Source organism: Chiloscyllium plagiosum, chromosome 29 (genome assembly GCF_004010195.1).
Source record: "Chiloscyllium plagiosum isolate BGI_BamShark_2017 chromosome 29, ASM401019v2, whole genome shotgun sequence".
NCBI lineage: Eukaryota > Metazoa > Chordata > Chondrichthyes > Orectolobiformes > Hemiscylliidae > Chiloscyllium > Chiloscyllium plagiosum.
Window position 1 is genome coordinate 24,143,078 of NC_057738.1, and position 25,060 is coordinate 24,168,137.

General features: G+C 39.9%; 1 protein-coding gene across 4 annotated transcripts in view; it reads left to right on the plus strand.

Moving 5' to 3' along the window:
- Window positions 1-25,060, plus strand: part of slc12a7b (solute carrier family 12 member 7b) — a 246,993-nt gene that overhangs the window by 139,699 nt on the left and 82,234 nt on the right. For all 4 annotated transcript variants that reach the window (XM_043719307.1, XM_043719309.1, XM_043719308.1 and 1 more), the window contains exon 2: window positions 19,284-19,378. In XM_043719307.1, the coding sequence (XP_043575242.1) occupies window positions 19,284-19,378 (95 nt within the window). The remainder of the gene's footprint in view (window positions 1-19,283; window positions 19,379-25,060) is intronic.

Here is a 25,060-nt window from a genome sequence, read left to right on the forward strand (position 1 = left end):
ACCTAACTGTGCTTGAAGCAGGAATTTGCAAATTCACTGTAGTCTCCATAAATATTCTAAGAGTCTTTATATTGTTAGCCAAGAATCCAACTGGAATTAGTGCTTTGTTTCATTCACCATCATCTTCTCTCCGCTACTCCTGGGGCTGACATTGAAGCAAACATGAGGCCCAGGATTCCAAAATCAATGCAGCGAAATCAACCACTTTTAAAAAAATACACACTTTGCTTTAAAAAATAACATCTTGTATTCAGTTAAAAATCACACAAAACCAGGTTATATTCGATTAGGTTTATTTGGAGCAGCACTCAGAAAGCTTGCATTTCCTTTGTCAGGTAGCTAGTGGGGTAGGATCATAGGACAGAATTTATAGTAAAAGATCAGAGTGTCATACAACTGATGCAATGTATTGAATAAGCCTAGATTGCTGTTAAATCTTTAATCACTTGCATTAAAACCTGCATTGATATGTAAATCCTAGAACTTCTTTCAAGTTACAGTCTGAAATAGTTTAAGGTTTTATCAGTATAAAAACAGGTGACTTCTCAGCTCAACAATTCATTAAAGGTGTGAGGTTAGAGTCTGTCTGTCTGTATTGCAAACTTGAGTCAGACTGGTTAGTCCACTTTCCAGAGTAGGAATCGATAAAATGTCACATGGACTGACTGCCTACAGATTGTGCTTTTTGAATAAAATAGAATGTGTCTGCAAATGCAAATTCATCCCATAGACTTATGTGTGTGAGCGACAGTGTGCGCGCGAGGTATAGTGCAGGTGGGGTCACCTGCAGTGTGATATGATCCCAAGATCCGGGTTGAGGCCATCTTCATGGGTACCGAACTTGGCTATCAGCTTCTGCTCGACCTCTGTTGCATATCCTGAAGTCTGCCTTGGAAGACAGTCACCCGAGGATCTGAGGCCAAATATCCCTGACCGCTGAAGACTTAACAGCACTCTCTAGGTTTGTTTGATATATCACATCAGTTGTATGACACTTTAGCTTTTGCTATAAATTCTGTATCCTATGATCCTGCCCCACTAGTTACCTGATGAAGGGGCAGCACTCTGAAAGCTTGTGCTTCCAAATAAACCTGTTGGACTATAACCTGATGTTGTGAATTTTAACTTTGTCCACCCCCAGTCCAACACTGGCACCTCCACATCTTGTACTCAGCCAAGCACTTTTCTGTATGAAAAAGAGATCGACAGGAGACAGGATAAAATACCCAAAATTCTCCCACAATAGCATGTCTGCCTTTACCCCAGATCTCTCTCTCTCTCAATCTGCCAACAATTTATTGGATAACATAAAGGAAGGCAAATCTGTTGCAAAGGATTTAACTCCTCGTTTGGTTTTCTTCTGTTGGCTTTATGTTCCAGCAGTAGATTGAAATATGAAAGCCAAGTTCAGGAGGAGGTCTTACAAATCCTTATTAGATAGAATTAGGAGACTGCGGATAGAAATCAATAAAATAAGCTGCAAATGTGAAAAAGAGCAATGTTCTGTGACCCATAGTGTCTCTAATGTTTCTTGTAAAGGAAAAAGTTCCTCCAATACCCCGGTTCTTCCATGCAATGGTCCAGCTCCTCCAGTCATGGGCTCTTTCTCCCACCCTTGCTGCTTCTCCAATCACAGATTTTGTTTCTGGACGAACAGCAGCAGGAGGAGGAGAGAGGGAGTGCTCGAACAGATTAGAGACACTATGATTGAAGCTTCAGGTCCTCCTCAGATTTTTTCTCCTGAGGCTTGTTTGCTATCATTTCTCCGTTTTAATCTGAATGCCATTCTTCTGTGCTTGTCTTCAATTCATCACCGGAACTTTTTGGATGAGGAACTGTGGAACTATAAGTTGGAGAAAAGAGGGCAGCAAATTCAAAGAAGGTTTCCTTTTTGAGGGATCGAATGTGAATAAGTTGAATTATTTTGAGTTTTGCTTATCGAACTTTCAATCCAGTTATATTTGCAAGATATGTAATGCAAAAGGTTGTCTCGTGCATATAACCCAAGGTTGTCCAAGAGATTCCAGCTCGCTCGGAATGCTATGGCAGGAGGTATTAAGTGTGTGACCTTTCCACGCATCCTTTAGCAGCAGCTGCCCCAAGAGTTATTACATCCTTTAGTCCTGGAATTTGAAACGTGCCAGCCTGCTATGTTCAGTCGTGGGCAATTTCTTTTGCTGGAAGACCAAAGAGTTTTGACAGACCAAAGTTGATCTTTCAGAGTTGGTGGTCCTATTGCAGAAGTTAATGTTCATTGTGCATGCCTTGTTAAGAGCATGTTGAATAGAGCTATCTCTGAGGTGCCTTGCAGCTAATTGAACTGCCAAACTGAAATCTGTTTTCACTTGGTTTTGAGAAAGAGTCGTATCAGCAAGAGGGGCCAGAGCAGCATGAGTCTTTCGTTTTGAGGGCTATAGTGAATGAGTGGTATTTATCTTCAAGGCAAAAATGAGAACTGCAAATGCTGGAGATTAAAGTTGAGAGTGTGGTGCTGGAAAAGCACAGCTCCTCAGGCAGCATCTGAGGAGCAAAAAATTCGATGTTTCGGGCAAAAGCCCTTTATCAGTATTTATCTTCAGTCAACCTGGTTGGATATTTTGTATTGCATAGCTGGATTGTATGGATTGAAACTGGACTTTCTGACTCAGTTAGGTATTTTGCTACTACTCCTAAATTAGACAGATGGAACTCAAACCCACTTAAAACTAGCACCTTAAACCACTCAGTCATACTTATGTCAATCTATTTTTAATCAACTCTTGTGCCAGTTTGACAGTTGGTGGTTCCTTCTGCTGGTGTTGGCTGTGTATTTCCATCTTTCTCAGGCTAGAAGATTTTGGAATTGTGCTCTCTGCATTAATAGATGAATTCTAGTGAAGTAATGGATCACTACTGTTTTCCCTAACAAATACTAACCTCTGTTCTCCTTGTTGTTTATTACCTGGTTAATGTAATGTAGCCATTAATGCAGGACAGTAAAGAATGTTTTGGTCAATACAGCCTGGTACTCAATGAAACCTTTTTAAGTGTGTAATGTTTGTGCATTCGCAAGTAGACCCAAGAGTTTATATTAAAAAAAAAAGTAACAATGATTCTATTTAATCGAATCCTAGCAATCATCTACTTTTATTTCAGTTGTCTGATTCATGGTGCTCCCACCCTTTTACAATGATGTCATTGTAGCTAGTTTTGGGGATTGTATCATGAACTTGTTCCAATTTGCAATGATAACTCATGAAAAGTAGGGCGAGTCTTGAGGTGTTTGGTTCCAGATTCTGAGCTTCAGTTGGATGAGTAACTGGCAAGGACTGCACTAATTCTCAGAATTCTTGTCTAAATACCAGCTTTACGGATGGATGTTTCCAGGTGGTATTCATGGAGCAGCAATACTGTCAACAAAGATTTATCCACTTAGTGCCTGACATTTGGATCCATTTAAATCCAGCAACTGCATGTTGAAACTGGTGCATCTGTCGGCAATTAGTTACCTCTAGACAAAGAAGGCTTCAACCCAAGCGACAATTAAAGTTGAAAGAAATTTTAATTTACATAATGTTTTTTCATTCTCAGGAAATCGTGATGCTTATTGTAATCAATGAAATGTTTTTTGGAATTGTGGAGTTAAATGCCGCTGAGCAGTTGTTCATGGGTTCATAAATGCCAGTTACGTAGATAGTGTTGTATAGATTGACATAGGAATTCCTACTGAGAATACTAATGTACACCTGAACAGAAGCTTTTTGTGTGTAGTTTGAGTGAACTACCAACAATACAAAATGTGTTGGTGGGGTGAGATGAGCAGTACAAGGAGGTCTGTGTGGAACATGAAAACTGGCATAGACCCATTTAGCTGAGTGACCTGTTTTTGTTATTAACACAATGCATTATGTAGGGCAGATTCACTGTAGGGAAGAAGAAACTGAGAGCTGCTGTGCGTTTCTGTAAAAGAGATACACTTTCCTGGAAAATTTCAGAACTATTTAAGATCTTTCAGAAGTAGGTATGAAGTAATTAGAGTCTGGGGTCACTGAAACAGCATCAAATTTCTCCAGACTTACAACAATTCTTGGCAGATTGATTTGTAGAGTCATATCCCTAATGTTTTATTGCAGTGCAGTACATCATGTTTATTTGACAGAGATGATATTGTATAAATTCGGGGTAATCCCACAGTGACAGTGAGTTGTGCTTCAGTGGCTGAACAGCTGTCTGACTTTTTTCTTGTAATCTTCCATGTTCCTCTCATCCTTGCAGTTGGGTTCAATGTTGTGTGACAATTGTGGACTTTTTATTTTTCATCTTGTTTATTGGCAAGGGTATTAATTTAAATTTTTCCTTTTCAAATTGAGCCTCTCCATGCCACCTGTGACTAAAAGGATGGACAAAGTCCCGTGGGTTGTGATATTCTAATCAGCCTGTGGTTGTTTTTCATTTTGTGGTGCACAATATGGCACATGTGTCTAGTTTTATTTTCTTTCCTTCCCCTTTTTCTTTTAATTGAATATTGGTATCGCTAACCAGATCACCCACTGCTGCCAGTCCCTCATTGTTCTTTGAACAAATGTTTGAACTGTTCATGACAACAATTTACAATCTGTGTGGAGAAAGTACTCCCACAACGCAATTCCGAAGGGAGTTCTACAATTCTGAGTCATCAACTAAACAGGAGTGGCAGGTTAAATAGTTGGACTCAGGATGTGAGAGACCTGGAAGGGATCTTTTGAGGTGGCACTAATTCCATGCACCTGCATTTGTATTTGAAATTGAGTGTTTAGAAGTACTTACATTCCATATGCTCTGGAGAGAAAGACAAATGTTCATTTTATACATTGCTTTTCACAGCTTCAGGGCATCACTAAATCTTTTTCAGAACCGATGAGGCAACTTTGAACTGTATACTTTGGCTGCCAACTTCCCTGAATTACAATTTCCACGCAGCAAGCAGCAGTGTTACAGTGGAATAAACTATTCTTGTTGTCTGTGGGATAAACTTTGACAAGGAGAGCCCCCCCAATCACTGCCACCACCACTTAACAGAAAGTGTTAGCAGGGTGCTTAGAAGCTAATGTGCTACAGACTGAGGCAAGACTGACGCCAGAGGGAAGGGAGTTCTCGATGCATTTAGATTCCCTACAGTGTGGAAACAGGGCTTTCAGCCCAACAAGTCTGCTCTAACCCTCTGAAGAGTAACCCACCCTGACGCATTCCCCTACCTTGTATATACCCCTGACTAATGCACTTAACTATTATGAGGGACAGGATTTATATGACTTTGGAAGGTAAGAACTGATTAAGGATAATCAACATGGACTTTGTTGGAAATTCTATCTTGCTAACTTTTTTTTTTAAGATTATATTTCCTACAGTGTGGAAACGGGCCCTTTGGCCCAACAAGTCCACGTCAACCTTCTGAAGAGTAACTCACCCAGACCCATTTCCCTCTGACTAATGCACCAAACACTATGGGACAATTTAGCATGGCCAATTCACCTAACCTGCACATCTTTGGATTGTGGAAGGAAACTGGGAGGAACCCGGTCGAAATAATGTGCTAAATCCACACAGACACTTGCCTGAGGCGGGAATCGAACTCAGGTCTCTGGCACTGTGAGGTAGCAGTGCTAACCACTGAGCCACCATGCTACCCATAATGTGATCCAAGTCAGGAACTTTGAGTTTTAGAGAAATGGCAGGGACTAATCCCTGTTCCAATGCTGCTCTTTATAAAATGTCACTTACGTATTGCTGGATTTTGTTTAAGTACATAATCTTCTTCTTCTGTTTTATGTTGTCGAAGTTGTAAGCTTAACTAAAAATGACTTGGTGAGAAATGTTACTTTTTTAAAGCTGCAGCGTTCAAGCATACTTTCAGCGATGTATAATCATTTTAATGAGTAAGTGCGTGATACTGACCAAAGAAGGTAACTAGATTGACCCACACTTCAGCAGGTTATCTACTCCAGAGCATAGTACCATACTACTCATTGTTCCCTGTTAAAAGCATATGCTATGCGTTTTTATTTCTTTTTTTTTGTGATGTACAGGCTTCAAGCATTCTCTCTGAGCAGAAGCAAAAATTACCTGCAGTTGAAGATTGATGTTGTATGTGTGGGATTGAGTGCATTATAATAGAGCTTTGACCTTTTTTTCCACTTCATGGATCAGAGCTGAGTGTCGAAAGGCAGTAGAACTGGTTTTGTCACGTCTAAAATGCTCAGATTTCCTAATCATGTTCAGTCAGATGTAGTTGGCTTCTTTAAATATCGACTTTGAGCTCATTTCATTGTACTCTTTTTTTTTTCTTCTTTGCTTCCTTTTAAAAAGTACAAAAGATTATATCGATGCAAATAGTTGAAAATCTTTCTCTTTTTATGTTTGAGAAACAAATGAGTTTATTTCTGGACAGGGGCTATAGGAATGTTTCTCCACACCCTCAAAAAGTACCTTACAGCGAGTGAATTTGTATTGTAAAGCTGTCATTTAAGTAGTCAAGTGAAATGGCTAATTTTTCTACAGTGATGAGAGCTGTTATGATTAGTTCAAATATAATTGCCTTGACCAGAATATGTCCCTTCCACTCTTTTTGGAGAAGAACGGTTTAGGAACTTTAACTGGAGATTCAGCTGCCCCATTTAGGTGGATGATAAAGTTTCACCGAAAGCTTAAAATCTGAGTCTTTAAATCATCTAATGTAATAATGTAAATACATTTTTGTTAAAACTTTTTGTCTTGCGCTCATCAAAGGTTATTTTCCCTTTGCATTGTTATTTCTTGCAGATTATCTTGATGAATGCAAGATGTAAAGCTTTGACAAAATTTGTTGTTTTGCAGCAGTACTCCAGCTCTATGCTACCAAATGACCATTTATAATATTCCCTTGCAACATCTTGCATGGCTTGATGACATGTTTTGTCTTTGAATGCTTCTGTAAAATACCTTGATGCTTTACTACATTTTTAAAGGCATGAAATGAATATTGGCTATTGGTCTTGAAAATCAGCAAATCAAATGTTGTAACACTTCATGGTTGATGTATCGGTCTGAAAGATTCTACTGTTGGAAGCCCCTCAATACATTTAAGGCTGGAAAGCCTTTGATAACAAATTTTCCCCATCTACGGCAGCTGTCCCAGTCATTAGTGAGACACTCGACACCCAGCTCTGGACCTTTAGGCAGTAGCAGCAGTCATTTGAGGACACCGATTTTCAATGGAATGCCAGGTTATCGGGAAAACTAAACAACATCTTGGACAGAGTTGGTGGACTTCTGAGAGCAGTTGATGTTCCTGTGTGTTTCCCTAGGACCAGCGCACAAAGCACAACAGAGCTGTTCAGGATGAATCTTGACACATGCAATGCCATCTCTGTCTCTCCAGATCTCCTTTACAAAGGCACTTCGATAAGGTAGTTGACAGCAATCCCTTGCCCACCAAAGTCCCCTGAGGGCATGTGCATAAGGGTGAAACTCTGGGAATGCAAGGAGGATCTGATGTAGGGCTTTTCTCATGAACTACATTTTGGTGCTTGTTTGTAAGTTCTGGTGATGAGGTGTCTGCCAAATGAGTTTTCTAGTCTGTATGGGAATGAATCCAACAGGTTCCTTTTCTCACAGGGTCTCGAGATCTCTGTGATGATCACTGCCTGATTGACTTGTGGTCAAAGGTGTACACTAGGGTTAAGAGGTATAGCACGACCCAGCTACTTGGAGCTGCCCTCCAATTTGTACACCCTTCAGGCCTTGGGCTAGTATACAGCCCAACAGCATTATGCAAGCAATCTCGTATCAACTGTAGGAATCAAAATGATGCTCAATACTATCTTTACAAGTCTGCATTGTGATGAAAGCGTGAGATTTTTACATGCATGACTATAGTTTTTTTTTAAAGAAGAATTTGGAGTCTAAACTAGTGGTATATGAGTGGTTGCTTTTGTGAAGGACTTTTTAAAAAAAAGTTTAGACAGTCCTCCAGAAACTGTGCCCTAATCTATCGTATCCAAGGGCAGGTGACTAAAAGCTCTTGGAATGTTAATGGGAGATTGTTTGTTTATATTGTGGGATTGGTGATAAGGAGTAAATATTGAAAGATATTACTTACTTTTTGGTTTAGAACAGTCATTGATTGATTGATTGATTGATTATTAGCTTAGAAAACCCAAGGATGGAGGTTTTTAAGGGGACCTGACTTGGTTCAGATGCAAATGTAGTTTTTCTCCGAGAAAGGAGTAGAAGGATGATTCAGGACAGGTTCAATTACCTTGGTGTCAAAGCTTTTAGCTTGTAAAACTTCCAAAGCAAGAATGTTTGCAGGTTATTAAAAGGCTGAGAAACTCCTAAGCTTTCAGTTTTGTGAGTATTCATGTAAGGCAACTTCACAGTTCACAGGACAGGGGAGAAGCATTTAGGTCAGAGGGGAAAATTTGATACAGAAGATAATTTCTTTGAATGTGAAGTGCTGTAAAGTGATACTGTTCAGGAACCAATGCAACTTTGTTTTGTCATATGCTTTAAGATTTTTCACTTTATATTTGGATAGTTTTTTGAATAATAAACTTATGTTGTTTTTACATTAAATCTCAGCCTTGCGTGCATGGGTTTCAGTGAATGACCACCACAGTAACCCAAAAATAATCCATTGTGTTAGATTTTATTCTGGGATATGACTTACATTCAGTAGTTACACAACTAAACAGACATCAGCTGGTGTTAGAACATAGGGTATAAATGTGGTGTTGTCAAATTGGCCAAATCTTAGAGTTTTGACTGCATGAATTTGTTGTGGTGACTAACTAGGTCTCTTGCCTTACTCTTTCTCCATTTCTCTGACAGAATTGGATGTCCTGTTCAATTAATTGATATAGAAAACTTTCTGCCCAATTTCATGTGATTTAAAATGTCCTCTGAATACACCTATGGAGAGAACATAAGGGTAACATGGGTATGTTTCCTGCTGAAGTTGAACATCCCTGCTTGCTGTATAAATTTCTAATTGGGATCATACCATTCTAATAAATAAGTAAACCATCTCTCAGTTACCCCCCTACTCCCTTTTGCCCCACTGTTAATGGTTGTGCCTTTAGCCATCTAGATCCTGAGCTCTTCAATTCCCTCCCTAAATTTCTCTCTCTCTCCCCCTTCTTCAAAGATGCTTTTTCGAATCCATCTGAGATTGCCTGGCTTCTATGACACTTATTTTGCCTGTAAAACACTTGCTTTTTGTATTTAAGGCCTCTTTTACTCCTCTCCTGACTCCTCAAGCCCTGTCCATCATTTCCAAGGCACAGGTCAGGAGTGTGATGGAATCTGCTTGCATGGGGCAGTACAGCTCCAACAACACTCCATAAAATGTAACACCTCCCAGAACAAAACAGAAGCTGTTTGAATGGCTCCGATTCACCACCTTCACAGTCCACTTCATCTATCATTCATGTTTAGTGCACACTGTTGCATTTTGTAGATAGTAGCAATGCTGCTGCTCACTAAGACTACTCAAACAGTACATTCCAAACTCTCCGCTTCTACCACCTAGACACATGAAGGCAGCAGATGCACAGGGGCATCTCCTACAAATTCCTCCAAACCATGCATCATTATTGTTTGAAACTATCTTTACCATTTGCGATGGTGTAGTTAGCATTGCTGCCTGAGAGTCAGGAATCCGGGTGCGATTCCAGCCTCTGGTGACAACTGTGTGGAGTTTGCACGTCCTCACCATGTCTATGTGGGATTCCTCCAGGTGTTCCAATTCTTCCTCCTCTCTTCCCCCCCCCCCCCCCAACAGCCTAAAATGTGAAGTTGTGTCATTTGGTCATGATAAATTGCCCATAGTGTGCAGGCTTGGTGGATTAGCCATGAGGGATAGAGTTGCAGAGATTAGGGTGTGTCTGGGTGGGATGCTCTTCGGAGGGACTGTTTCCATATTACAGGATTTTATTATTCTACATATTGTTGTTCCTTCTCACTGACCTCTGCGGGGTGGGGTGGGGGGATCTCTCAATAACAGCACTGTGGCTGTCCCTGTACCCCAATGACTGTAGTAGGTGGTTTGCTACTAGCTTAAGAGCAGTTGGAATGGGAAATTAATGTTGGTTATAGGGTGCACCCAACCCATGTATGAAATTTGTTGAAAACCTACATTACAGGTGGAGGCTGTAGAAATATATATTGTTGGTGCACATCTATTATTTCCAAAACAGTTCCCAACAAGGGGTTATAATGCCCGCCTGGAGGTCCATTACACTGAGATTTGCAAACACCTGTTGTCCGCAATTTGAGTTGATTTGGCTTCACGAAGGCTGATCTCTGCACAAACCTCTTACTGTCCATAATTCCCCACAAACTGCAGAACACCCTTTTGCCTCAAGCATTTAGCATTGCTGATGGGCTAAACTGATCTGACTAGATCCTGTAAGCTTGGCCTGCTGCTGAGAGGATGCATGTCACAATACGAATGAACCGTGAAAATCTTCTACTCTTGCTTATCTGATTCTGCAATCCTGTTTCACAGCTTTTGTTGTCTTAAATCTTTTAGCATGAGGTTGAAACGAAAATGATTGAGAAACAATATGCGTAGGACTACTACTCAGTTTTAGCAACATTATTTCCTTTGGCTCAGAGATGGATCAGCAGGTTGTGTAAATATTAACGTGGAAAAGTCTTCCTTTATAAAAAAACGCTTTCTTGTTCTTGGTTAAATGACGTCACTCTCAAGTCTCTGCTAGTTTGAAGTAGTTTTCTAAGAAGAATTAATTGGTCAAATGAGCACATACTTTTGTAGACTGCCCAATTTTGTCTTGTGTGAATCAAATTTTCTCAGTCTTTAAAACTAGTTTTAAAACATTTTTGTTTTATCATGCACAGACAGCAACGAGTGATTATGTCCCTGATTTTAAATGTAGATTTGTCCTAAATATATATGCAAAGAGCCTTTGTGTTTAAAGCATTTTAGGTACTACCACATGCATGTTTTAAATGGTAAATCATTTAACTCCCTCATTACATTGTGCACCAATAAAGTTAGGAAACAGTTCAATATTTTAATGTTCTTTTCAATGATTTTAGAATTGGGAAATTTACAGGTTTGTGGGCAAGACACTCCTAGTTAATTGTGATTTGCCATAACAAAAGAAGCATTGTCAATGAATCTGTAGCAAGTTTCCATTCAAATCAATTACATTTTGAGTGCAAGAAACACGGTTTGTTGTGTTCTGTTCTAAGGCTAGACTCTGCGAGTTGTTCAAAATTTTTTAAAATGTAGATAAGTTTAGATGACCAGAGTTGAGCTTTGGAAAACCAGAGCAATGTGGAGTTTGCCCCTGGAATGCCAATAACTCTTAAGGAATAATGTTAGGCACAGTTGCTACTTTGTTTCCATTTTCTTCTTTGCTTCAGCCATTATCACTGTTAAACATTTTCCACCCAATTTACTGGTTATTCTTGCAGATGTTAATAAACCACTATGTCCAACAGATCTGATCTTTGGTTTTCTTGTTAACGTTTGCATCTGCAGAAAACCCCCAGAAAACTGCTGGTTTATACATGCAAAAGAACCAAGAGATATGTGTACATCAGTGAAAATGTGCAAAATAAATATACAGGGATAATTATCATGGCTGGGAGGAAAGGCTGAACCAGTTGGAATCCTTAAAGAGAAGGCTGAGTCGTGACCTTTTTTGATGACTTTAAACTGTAAAGCTCAATAGAATAGATGTAGAAATGGTTCCAATTTTCTGGGAAGTTCAAAATTAGATCATAATTATAAGATGAAATTTATTGATGATAGTTAGGAATAAGCATAGCTACATCATCATCACTTGGTAGCAAGCTCCACATTTGTCTCTGGACCAACAACATTGATGTATTGTGAGGGTGTACTAGCTGAAGTACCCTAATGAGAACCTGGGAGGTTGTGATGGTAGATACAGCAACTAAAAGGAAGCTGATGTAAAACATAAATCTATTGGCTGAACGGCCTGCACCGGTGCAGTAGATTTGACCTAATAGATAATTAGTTCCTGATCATCAGAATCATTGCATTTCCTGATTTCACAGGACTCTTGAAAGCAAAGTTTAGCAGTTGCTACCATCTTTTAAAACTGTTTCTAGAAAGCTTGCCAATATCTGTGTGCAGCGGAGCTTTCTGGTCTTCACAAATTTATCACTGTGATAGTGAGTGGAAGTCAGTAAAGAAGCAGACAACCTCTGTATTCTCACTCAGCAAGACAACCTCTGTATTCAGATCAGTAAAAGCTAGTGAACTAGTACAAACGCTAATCCAGAAAGGTTTGTGGAATGTTGAACTTCATCTCTAGACTGGATTATAAAGCAAGGAAGTAACACTTCAGTTACAGAACACACTGCAGTTATCTGTACACCAGTTTGGTTTCCATTTACTGAACTTCCAGAAGGAATTTCACAGAAGGGGTGGCATAGTGGCTCAGTGGTTAGCACCGTTGCCTCACAGCGCCAGGAACCCGAGTTTGATTCCTGCCTCTGGTGACTGTCTGTGTGGTGTTTGCACATTCTCCCCGTGCCACGTGGGTTTCATCCGGGTGCTCCGGTTTCCTCCCACAATCCAAAGATATACAGGTTAGGTAGATTGGCCATGCTAAATTGCCCGTAGTGTTAAGTGCATTAATCAGAGGTAAATATAGGATGGGGGAATAGGTCTGGATGATTTACTCTTCGGAGGGTCGGTCTGGACATGTTGGGCCGAAGGGCCTGTTTCCATATTGTAGAGAATCTAATCTAAGGATAGTCCAGGTTGTAGCACAGATTTGTTGGGATGAAACTGGAGTTTAAAGGGGTAATTTGGGGCAGGTTGTATAAACCTGATAAGTGTATCCTTCAGTTAAGCTTTAGGTGTTGATCTAATCAAGGAGCTTAATTATTTGCAGATTTGATCAGCAGTTTGAGAGCGTTTCATCTGGTAGAAGAATCCAGAACAAAGTGCAATCTAACAGAAACGGGCCATTTAGGAATGAAATCGGGAAGCACTTTTTCATGGTGGTGGAAATCTGGAACTTACCTGAAATAAAGACCAGTTCTTAGTTCAGACGGAACTTCCAAGACTCTTATTTTTGTTTTGACATCTGGGTCTTTAATACAACACAGGTTGATGGCCAGTTTTATAATTTGTCCAATTTTCTTTCCACTGCAAATGAGGTGCCTATGTAGTATTTTGTATGTAGCCTAAGACTAATTTACCAGTATAATCCATTACTATATAAATATAAATCAGTCAGAATTAAATGGAAACAGACAATACTGGAAGTGTTTGGGCCAGACAGTGTCTGTTGAGAGCAGAGCAGGGTTAATGTTTCAGTTCACTGACCCTTCACTAGGTCATTGACTAAAAAGGTTAAGTGAGACTTGTTGAGTATTGACGAAATCTTGTTTTTATTCCCAGAGTTCACGTTGTTTTTAAAATGAGGGTTTGTTTGTGTTGTCTTAAATTGGGCAAACCAGTGATTGTAAATCTCTATGCTACTGAATTGAGAGAAGTTGCAGTTTGCAGTAGGACCCCATTAGAAACTTGCTATTTGACACAACCCCAGTTGACAACAGAAACAAAGGCAGTCGGACAGCATACAGACATGGAGTCATAGGGGTCTGCAGCACAAAGAAAAGGCTCTTCAGCCCATCGGGTCTGTGTTGTTCAAAACAAGGATTTAACCATTTTCCAGTACTTGGCCTATTGGCTTGTATGCCTCAATATTGCACGTGCACCCCTAATAATTAAATGTTGAGAGGGATTCTACCTTAAACAGCTGTACAGGCAGTGAGTTCCAGATTCCCACCACCATCTGGGTGAAAATGTTTCCCACCTCCCCTGTTTTTTAAAAAAAAACTCCTGTCCCTTTGATCATTCAGAACTCAGGGGGCATAGGCTTAAGTAAAGTTTGCATATTATAGACAAACCCACAATCCTGTATATGTAAATCAGTTTTAATATACCTGAACTCACATTTTCTACACTCATCATTCCATAATGGAGAGGTTCCAGCTTATGATTCTTGACAAGGAAGTTTAGGCTGAGGGTTTGAGATGGTTGATATTGGCGACTAGCTTGTTTTGCAGCAGTAGTGTGATTGGGTTGGTCTCAGGTCACTGCTCAGTGGTGGAGACTGCTGCTAGGTTCAAGACTCCGTGAAGCAGCCATGGGCAGTAACCAGTGTCCTGGAGACGGAGACTGAGACTAAGACTTCAGGTGGACATAATCGAATAGGAGCAGTCTCAACCCATAGTTTGGGAATTTCCGGCATCGCTTATGCAGCTCAGAAATAGGCCCTTGGACTATCTGGTTAATGTTGGTCTGTTATGCTCCATACATGACTCCTATTATTCTATGATGACTCAAATCACAGTATCCTTTCATTGTGTACCTTTTTTTAATATACTGCTTTTAAATGTGTTGAAAATGAGTGGTGCCATTGATTTAGTGCACAATATTGTCTATGTAGTAGTGTTGACACAGTGTAACATTCTTAGTCATTGGAGCATTAACGAACACAAGTTGATCCAGTCGTGGTATTAAGGTGAGACATGAAATGTGTAAAAGCTCAGTCAAAGACCAGAGGTTTTTAGAGAATCTTGAAAGGAGGAGAAAGAGACAGTAAAACTGGGCTTGACAGCTGAAAGTACAGCCATCAAATGGCTGGACTGTGCAGATCACATCACCCAAGAGGTTGGAATGGGAGGAACATAAATCTTTGAGTCATTGGGCTGATTAGAGATGGGCGAGAGGGGCAAGGGATTCGAAAACAATAATAATAATTTTAAACTTGGTGTTGTTGATCCCAGAGCCAATAAAGGTTAGTGAGAAACAGGCCTTGCCTCTAGCTGACCTTGTGAACCATTGAACTAGAAATCTAACTGAAACAGTCAGCAGAATCATTAAATCTTGGCTGTGCACCAGAAATGCCCATGTGTGAGAGCCGTGGACTTGGTTTTCATGATGAATGTGAAAGTACATACAAGCTTGGCTTGTAAACATTCACTGTATGTACAAGACTGATTTAATTTGCAGGAAAATAGCTTGCATTTGTATAGCACCTTTTCATGATTTTAGGACTTCCCAACGCACGTTGAAGACAATCTAAGTGCAGTCATCATTGTAATGTAGGAAACGTGGTAGTCAGTTTACACACAGCAGTGTTCCATAAGGAGAGCTAACTAATGAATTGCTGTTATCTTGGTGTGAGTTTGGAGATAAATTTTGTTTGAAAACTGGGATAAGTAATTGTCCTTTTTAACAGTGCTATGATCTTTTTATCTCCTGGAGTGGAAGCAGCTCATCTCAAAGACAACATGTCTAATTGTGTAGCTTTTGCACTGTAAACTACTTTGGAATAGCAACCTGAACTATGTTCTCAATCCGGTATTTTTACAATAAAACTTTCCTATCTTAACATTAATATTAATATGTTAAAATATGCCCTAATGTTAGAAAATTAGCTCTTCAAAGTATTTTGTAACAACTAGTCCCAATATTTGGTTTATTTATTGTCAACGTGTATCTTCATTTACACGTTTTTCACCATATTTTCTAAGTTTCGCCACTCTCTGGCACCATCTTAAAACACAGAAAAATAAACCAACGCGTGGAATATAAAGGCAGGAAAATGAAATAAAAGAAACATCCATCTTCACAGTCCTCCTTGTTAAGTGCTCAGTCATGGGCCTGATAGCCAGGGATGAATCCCCTTTGCTGCGCTCCTGCTGCTGGAACAAAAGTTGCTGCATTTGGCACCATCTCTCATCCACCAATACCCTTGTCTCGTTGGACCTCACCAATGCAGATTCCACCAATTGCAGCTGGGCACCGAACCGACCCCGACTTGACTCTGCCAATGCCACTGAAGAAACCACTAGACTCGAAAGATAATGAGAAAATCAGCGTTTTGGAGTTTGTGATTTCCCAATGTTAGTCTGAAGGAGCATTCAAAACGTTCAGGGATGCAAGTAAATTTGTTCCGAGTGGCTCAAAATGCTGAACAAAATCAAAGGGGTGAGCAGTTAATGAAAAGTTGTGCCCAGAAAGTTGACAGAATTGATGAGCTGCTACTCCAATCACAGGCTGTTTTTCTTTCATGTTCACTCTGAGCTGCAGACAGAGGAGAGAGCTAGGCTGTTATTGAAGGAACAAAAATAAGTTAGGAAGGGAAGTGGTTTTGATGAATGAGTCACAAAGATTGATTTTTGCCAAGGTAGGATAAGGAGTCTTTGTGAGTTGGGTTACTGAGTCTTTAAAATGTCTTTTGGTTGGGGATGAGGGGGACAGCCAACTGCTGGGTACTAGATGTGGGAAAGGATAGAAAAAGGAGCAGTTCTGGCTTTATATTGGGTCAGGAGAAGATGCCTTGAGTATTCTGCCTGCAAGGTATGGGGCAGTGTTATGTTGGGTTGTAAGTGCATGGCTTCCTCCGTGGCAGAGGTAGCAGCTGCAAGGGCGATGAGAGGATGAGGGTGCGAATTAGACTAACGAGAATCAGACTCCAGGTGGGTGGGAGTCAAAAAGTGTGGTGCTGGAAAAGCACAGCATCAGAGGAGCAGGAGAGTCGACGTTTCGAGCATGAGCTCTTCAAGTGGGTGGGCATGAGAAGTGGGCTCCAGGTGGAGATGGGTGGTTGAGAAGCAGGCTGGGTGATATTGTGGAGTGACCAGTGGTGGGCACTAGAAGGAGGCTTGCAAAGGAGAGAACATACTTCCTTTATACCTGTTGGTAAAGGAATAGTCAGCTACAGGAGACCAGGGAGCCTTGAAGTGACTGGCTAATAAATTCCTTGAAAATTTATGTTGAATCTCTCTATTCAAGACTGCTTAAGTTCAAGAACTATTACGTGGGGGTATACACAATGGATGCTGCTGTTATGAACAGTGGGTCAATGGTGAAATTTTAAATTTTGAGATTGAAATCTGAGATGCAAATGGTGAAAATGTTTCAGCTGTGTCTGTGATGGAAATGCGTTCTCTTTGATCATACCAGCCTGTGGATGGTGTTTAAGGAATGGCTTTGTAGAAGTATGCCCATTACTTTAGGAAATGAATTGTTAATTTATGTCTGCAAGCTTGTGCCAATTCAATTGCTGTATAGGAAATTTAACTACTGATTCAGTATAGCAACTATAGCTGTGGTAACATAATCCCTGTCTTCCCCACCCCGACCGCACACCTCTCAAACATTTCCAAACATGCACATGCATATACTATACACAATCTTCTGATGAAGGAAGAAATCCCACTTCCAAGACTTGAGCATACTGTATTGATTTAATGATTTAAAGTAGCAGTTTTATGTGTGGACTGGCAGTTGGTGGAAGTTCCATCAAAATTACCCACAGTTGTTTCACTTGAGACTTCCTTAGTCTTGATCTTTCTTAAACAGCTTAGTCTAGTTTCAAACCGAAGGCCTTGAGGTAAAAGTGGAATGTGCAAATATCAACCTAAATTTTTTCACTGTAGATGCTCTTTTTTTTTTACTTATAGCCTGCTCTAGTTTGAATGTGGTTTCTTTGCAAACTTTCTTTTGAAAGTAGAAGTTAAGCCAACAAGATATTTTTAACTCAGTACTACGCTTAGTGATCATTGTTTGATATAAAACATTGACTGTCTGTGTCCTGTGATTTCACTTTCCCTAATAAGTAGTCAAAAAGAAGATTCATGATGTGTTGCAGAATGAGAGAAGTGAATAAATTTAATGGGAGCTTAGTAGCTGAATCGAAGAATTTGCGAGGCCAATTAGTTGAGATTGATGGGAGATGTCAGAGGCAACTTTGCTTTGAGCTAAATTTATCTATTGCAATCCACTGCGCACTAATTAAATAGTTCAAGAAAGTGTTTTTGGTAAAAAGGATTTATATACTGCTTTTTAGTTCATGGGACAACTCTATTTCGCAACCTATTTAATTGCTTTAAGTGTTGTCACTTCCATTTGCACACAGCAAGTTGCAAGAAACTGCAGTGTAATCGGTGAATGGAATGAAGAACATGCATTTACATAATTTCAAGACCCCAGGAAGTTTCAAAGAAATTCACAGCCAACAAAGTACTATTTAAAATGCAGCAACTGTTATGATGTAGGAAAACGCAAAGTCGACACAACAAGATGTAAAAAGCAATTAACAATGAAACTACCAATTTAACATGTTAAAGCACAGACGTTGACAGAACAGGACTTCTGATTTATTTTTAAGAAGTTTTGTAATAACTTTTGAAGGAAAGTTGGAAGTAATCCTACCTCCACTTCACCAATCCCCCTCCTTTGGTGGCTAGGGCACTTCCACTGTAGCACTGACAAGGTCAGACCAATATAAAACTGTCGTATTTTTTAATCTTGACTCTACAGTGCTGTTTGGACTGAGCTGCTTTATATAAATGCCTCCAAGTTCTTGGTGGAAACAGCTGGACAGGTTGGAGTACTACAAAATACAGATATCTATTTTTGAATGAGTCTTTTAACTTTGTTTGAAATGATAACTTTGATGCCTAATTCTTAGTGAGTCTATTATTTTAAACTACTTCTATACTTAAAACTGCAGAACTGCTAATTCAGTGTTTCCACGAACTTTCATTGACAAAATGTAAGATTTGGTAGAACTGAAACGACAAAGTTAAATCCCAGTTAACATTTAGCTGCTCCCTTTCCCAATGTGATTTGGTAAAAAATGGTAACCATAGTGATACAAAATCTGAATAATTCCTGTACAATGATTTTGAACATGAAGCAAAGGCAGTGCACCATTCAGGGAATTGAGAACATCGGATCTGTTATGTTATTACTGGATAATATTCAATACATGGTATGTTTATGGAAAATGAGGACTATCCTGTTAGCTACAAATTATGCACTTACTCTAGCTCTATCAAGCTTAATAAAACTCTGATCTTGCTATGGTGAAGTGTTGTTTGAAGCCTAACCAAATGTTCCACAACACTGGTTATTCTTAATGGGTTAGAGTAAGGAATTGAAAATGTTATGTACTTGATATTAATTAAAGTTTTCTATTGTTCTGAATTGTTTAAACGTATTTTAGATAATGTGAAAATGAAATTGCATTAAAAGATCTGTACATTTCCAAGGTGGATTATTGTGCTAATTGCTTTTAATAAGCTGCGTGCATCCTGCCAAATGAAAATGATCTCGGAAGAATAAAATATTCAAATTCAAGTAAATTAGCTCTGCTATAATTAGCAATTCACAGTAATAAAACGCTAACTATTAAATGATCAACATTGTTAACTCTTCTTTGCCTCAAGTACTGATGTATTCGTTTTATTTACCCTAGGAGATGGAATTCCCAAAGAAAGTAGTCCTTTCATCAATAGTACAGACATTGACAAAGGAACCATGTACGAAGGAAAAAACTTGGCACTTTTTGAGGTAAATGTGTCTTTTTTCCTGCATAGTCGATTTAATGTAAAGGACAACAACTTGCATTTATATAGTACTAAGAGTGGTGCAGGAAACTGGCATCAGTATTGGAACAGGAGGCATCTGGGATGGTTTCCACCTGAACTGAGCTGCAGCCAGTATTCTAGTGAGAAGAGTAAATAGGGTGGTCACCAGGATTTTAAACTAGGAAAGGGGGAGGGAGGGTAAGGGTCAAACTCCAAGAAGTATAATGACCAATGTGAAGCAAAGCTGCAGTTAACAACAAGGGGGTGGATTCATTGAAAAATATGAAAACAAAGGAGAACGCAGGAGAAGTTATTCAAGTCTCCAGCACACAAAATAGGACAGTGTGTTTGGAAAAGGTCAGGAATCAAAATTCAAACACTAGATAAATGAATAACAATGAGATGAGGGACGGTTAATACAGGACTGAAGATGTTATATCTGAATGCACGCAGCATAAACAATAAGGTAAATGAGCTGGTAGGTATGATGTGGTGGGCATCATGGGAGACATGGCTGCAAGGGGTTCAGGACTGGGAGCTAAATATCCAAGAACGTGTGTCCTATCAAAAAGACAGGCAGGTAGGCAGAGGGGGTGGGGTTGCTTCATTAGTATAAAAAAAAAATGAAACTAAGTCAATAGCAATAAAGGAAGTAGAGGCAGATGATGAAGAATCTGTGCAGGTAGAGTGGAGGAACTGCAAAGATGGTAAAACCATAATGGGAGTTGTCTACAGGCCTCCAAACTGAGTAGTCAGGATTTGGGGCAAAAGATATAGCAAGAGATAGGAAAGGCTTGTAAGAAAGGTCAGATTACAGTGATCATGGGGGATTTCAATATGCCGGTAGACTGGGAAAATCAAGGTTGGTAGTGGATTGCAAGTAAAGGGATTTGTGGAATGACTTTGAGATGGCTTTTTGGAGCAGCTCATTGTGGAGTCCACTAGGGAACAGGCAATACTGGATTTATTGTGCAATGAGGCAGATTTGATAAGGGAGCTTCAGGTGAAGGAACCCTTGGGGGGCAGTCATTATAATGTGATAGAATTTACTCTGCAATTTGAAAGGGAGAAGATGGAATCAGGTGTAACTGTATTACATTTGAATAAAGGGGACTACAGAGGCATGAGGGAGGAGCTGGCCAAAATTGACTGGGACAGGAGCCTAGCAGGAAAGACATTGGAACAGCAATGGCAGGAGTTTCTGGGAGTAATTCGGGAGACGCTGCAAAAATTCATCCTGAGGGCAAAGAACACCACCAAAGGGAGGTTGAGGCAACCATGGCTGACCCGAGAAGTTAGGGACAGCATAAGAGCAAAAAAGAAAACATATAATGTGGCGAAGGGCAGTGGGAAGCCAGAGGATTGAGAAACTTGCAAAGACCAACAGAGGACAACGATAAAAGAAATAAGGAGGGAGAAGATTAAATATGAGGGTAAACTAGCCAGTAATATTAGGGAAGATTGCAAGAGTTTCTTTGGGTATATTAAGGCCAAAAGAGAGGCAAATGTGGACATTGGGCTGCTGGAAAGTGATGCTGGTGAGCTGGTAATGGGGAACAAAGAAATGGCCGAGGAACTGAATGAGTGCTTTATGTCAGTCTTCATGGTGGAAGACACAACTAATATCCCAAAGATTCAAGTGGGTTGGAGGGCAGAAATGAGTACGGTGGCCATTGCCAAGGAGAAGGTGCTAGAAAAACTGAAAGGTCTGACAGTCGACAAATCATTTGGACCAGATGTGCTACACCCTAGAGTTTGGAAGGAGATAGTGGAGCCTTTAGTAGTGATCTTTCTGGTATCACTGGAGTCAGGGAGGGTCCCAGAGGACTAGAAAATTGCTAATGTAATCCCATTGTTTCAGAAGGGAGTAAGGCAAAAGACAGGAAATTATAGGCTGATTAGCCTGAGCTCAGTCGTTGGTTAGATTTTGGAGTCGGTAGTGAAGGATTGGGATTTCTGAAAACTTGGAAGTGCATTGTAAAGTAGGGCAAAGTCAGCATGAATTCATCAAGGGGAGGTCATGCCTGATAAATCTGCTAGAATTCTTTGAGGAGGTAATGAGCAGGTTAGACCAAGAAGAGCCAATGGATGTTATCTATCTGGACTTCCAGAAGGCCTTTGATAAGGTGCTGCACAGGAGGCTGTTAAGTAAAATAAGGGCCCATGGTGTTAGAGGCAAGGTGCCTAGCATGGATAGAAGATTGGCTGGCTGGCTGGCTGGCTGGCTGGCTGGCTGAAGGTAGAGAGTGGGGATAAAAGGGTCCTTCTCTGAATGGAAGCCAGTGAATAGTGGTATTCCACAAAGATGAGTGTTAGGACCACACCTTTTCACTTAATGCATTAATGGTCTGGATGAAGGAACTGAGGGCATTATGGCTACGTTTGCAGGTGATACAAAGATAGTTGGAGGGCAGGTAGTATTGAGACAGGGAGGCTGCAGATAGGTTAGGAGAGTGGACAAAGAAGTGGCAGATGAAATATAATGGTAAAGTGTGAGGTGATGCAGTTTTGGTAGAAGAATAGAAGCATGGACTATTTTCTTAATGAAGAGAAAATTAAAATCTGGAGACCTAGTCCTGGATTCTATCAAGGTAAGCATGCAGGTTGAGTCGGTAATTAGGAAGGCAAATACAATGTTGTCATTGACTAAATATAAAAGCAGGAGTGTATTTCTGAGGCTTTCTAAGGCTCTGGTCAGACCACATTTAGAATATTGTGAGCAATTTTGGGTCCCGTACCTCTGGAAGGATGTATTGGCCCTGGAGCGGGACTAGAGGAGGTTCATGAGAATGATCCCAGGAATGAAAGGCTTAACATATGAGAAATGTTTGAGGACTCTGGGACTATACTTGATGGAGTTTAGAAGGATTAGAGGGGGAATTAGATTAGATTACTTAATGTGGAAACAGGCCCTTCACCCAACAAGTCCACACCGACCCTCTGAAGAGCAACCCACCCAGACCCATTCCCCTACATTTACCCCTTCACCTAACGCTTCGGCCAATTTAGCATGGTCAATTCACCTAACCTGCACATTTTTGGACTGTGGGAGGAAACCAGAGCACACGCAGACACGGAGAATGTGCAAACTCTACACAGACAGTTGCCTGAGGCAGAAATTGAACCCAGGTCTCTGGCGCTGTGAGGCAGCAGTGCTAACCACTGTGCCATTGTGTCGCCCATGAATCTGATTGAAACTTATAGAATACTAAACTGTTTGGACACAATGAATGTCGGGAAGATTTTTCTATTGGCAGGGGAGATGAGGACCTGAGGGCACATCCTTAGAGTAAAGGGAAGACCCTTTAGAATGTAGATAAGGAGGAACATTCATCAGAACAGTGAATCTGTGGAATTCATTGCCACAGAGGGCTGTAGAGGGCAGATAATTTAATATATTTAAGACTGAGATAGATAAGTTCTAGATTGCCAATGGGATCAAAGGTTACAGGAGGAAAGTGTGAAAATGGGGTTGGAAAACCTATCAGCCATGAGCGAATGGTGGAGCAGACTCGCTGGGTCAGTTGGCCTAATTTCTGCAGCTATGGTCTTACTTTTAATGTCATGAGATGTCCTAAGGCATTGCAGAAGTGTTATCAAACTACATATGCTAGGTGATTAAAAGCTTAGTCAATGATATAGGTTTCAACAAGTGGTTTTAAATGAGGAGGGAGGCAGAATTGTCAGAAGGAAGGTCAGAGTTTTGGGCCTCGAGCCAATGCTAGTGATTTGAAATTAATTATACTGTAGACCAGAAACTGAGTACAGAAATCTCAGTGGGTTTGGGGAATTTTAGGATAGGAGTGGTCAAGGTCATAGAGGGATTTGACAATGTTAACAGGCATCTTAAAATTGAGATGTTGCTTAATAGTTAGCTCGGACTGCTTGCCAAACTGGTGAAGGATGATTGCTTGCAGATCAGGATATGGGCAGCTGAGGTTTTAACTCTGAAAAGACAGGAATAATTGCAAATGTAAGTGGGTGGATGAATGTATTATGGGCATATGTTGGGCAATGAAAGCCAAGATCTTTGTGATCCATGTTTTGAATGGGATGTTGGAATTTGCAAAAGAGTTTAAAGCTGCTATGCCAGAATTGTGATCAGCTACTGTTATGAAGATATTCTGAGTTCTTTCACTTCCATAACAGGCAGCTGATCAAATGTAACTTTACACCCAGCCCAGTTGAAAATGCAGCCCATGGGTGAAAACTGTTTTTATTCATCGATAAGTCACTTAAGTGACCGGTGTTTATTGCCTTGAAAATGGTGGCCCTTATTAATCTGGTAGCAAAGTGATGCAACTAAATAGATTATTTGGCAGAAGGCAGTCTGGTATATAATTTTAAGTTATTTTGGACAGAAATTGCAGCTTTCTTTCCCATGAATGAACTAGTTGGGTCATTTTTTTTTAATGCGGCTTCATGATGCCATCTTTTTATAGCCAGATTTTTTAAAAAAATCTAACTCTACTTTATGGAATGTTTTATCAAGTCCTTAAATGCAGTGCTGAAGCAAATGATAAAAGTACATTTTGTTTTCAAGCACAAAAATTAGTATGCATCCAAGTACCAGTATAGGGATAAGCTCCTCTTGGTTGAACTATTGTCAATAATCTGGATATGAGGGATAAAGACCAATTGAGAATCTGAATTCTATTTTTTTAAAATCTTCATATAATCCATACATGGGTGAATACTGATTTGTGCTTAGAAAAAAAAGCCTTTTTATCATTTCTTAAATGCAATGATGAAGCAACTTAGTACAACGATGTTGAAGCATTCCATAATTTAGAACAAGTGTATATTATACATCCAATCATTGCAAAGGAATGACTAGTCCTGCTGCAACATCTGGGTGGAAAATTGCAGAAAAAAAGCATGAATCCGATTGCTAGATAACTCCACTGCTGCAACATAGTTAGATTATAAACTCCCTGATGATTCATTTATTGAAAGCTGTGACTAATGTTGAGTTCAACCATAACATAAGGTCTCATGTACATTAATTTTGCATTCTCTGACTTGACCAGCTCATGTTGGAATTGTTTTTTCCTCACCCAAAGGGAGCAGTGAAAGTTTTGCATGTGATTTGTATCCATTCCTCCTGTTGGACTTGTTTAGTGTGGCTGTTGCAAGGATGAGGTGCAATATTGTGTACTCTCTTGCACATTTGCAGTTGGAGAGCTTGACAGTTTGCAAATAAAGCCAAGCTGCAAGTCCATGTTGGGAGGTATATTGGATGCTGAAGTGGAGATTTAGGATGGTATTTGAAAAGTTTTTAAAGAAATTGTAAATTAACTTAGTCAACCTTGCATTGCATTACATGTGAGGGGATCTAGTCTTGAGGTTGTTTCTAAAAAAAAGACTGGAGGAAGAGGATAATTAGAGCAGGGCTTGGTTACATGATTCAGACTTTTTTCAAAAGTAGTTTTTTTTTGTCATGCTTATGTTTCTGTTATAAATTATTGTGTTCTCATTTATAATGGTAATTGTCCATGTCAGCTTGTAATACTCTAATTACTCCCTGTAGCCAGGAGATACTGCCTATTCTGGGTCAGTGCTGTAATATATAACTAAATGTAAATTTGGAAGGGACATTATGATGTCATTAACCTAGTAATAGGCAATGACATACTATTTAACAGCCATTCCCAACTCATTCAAC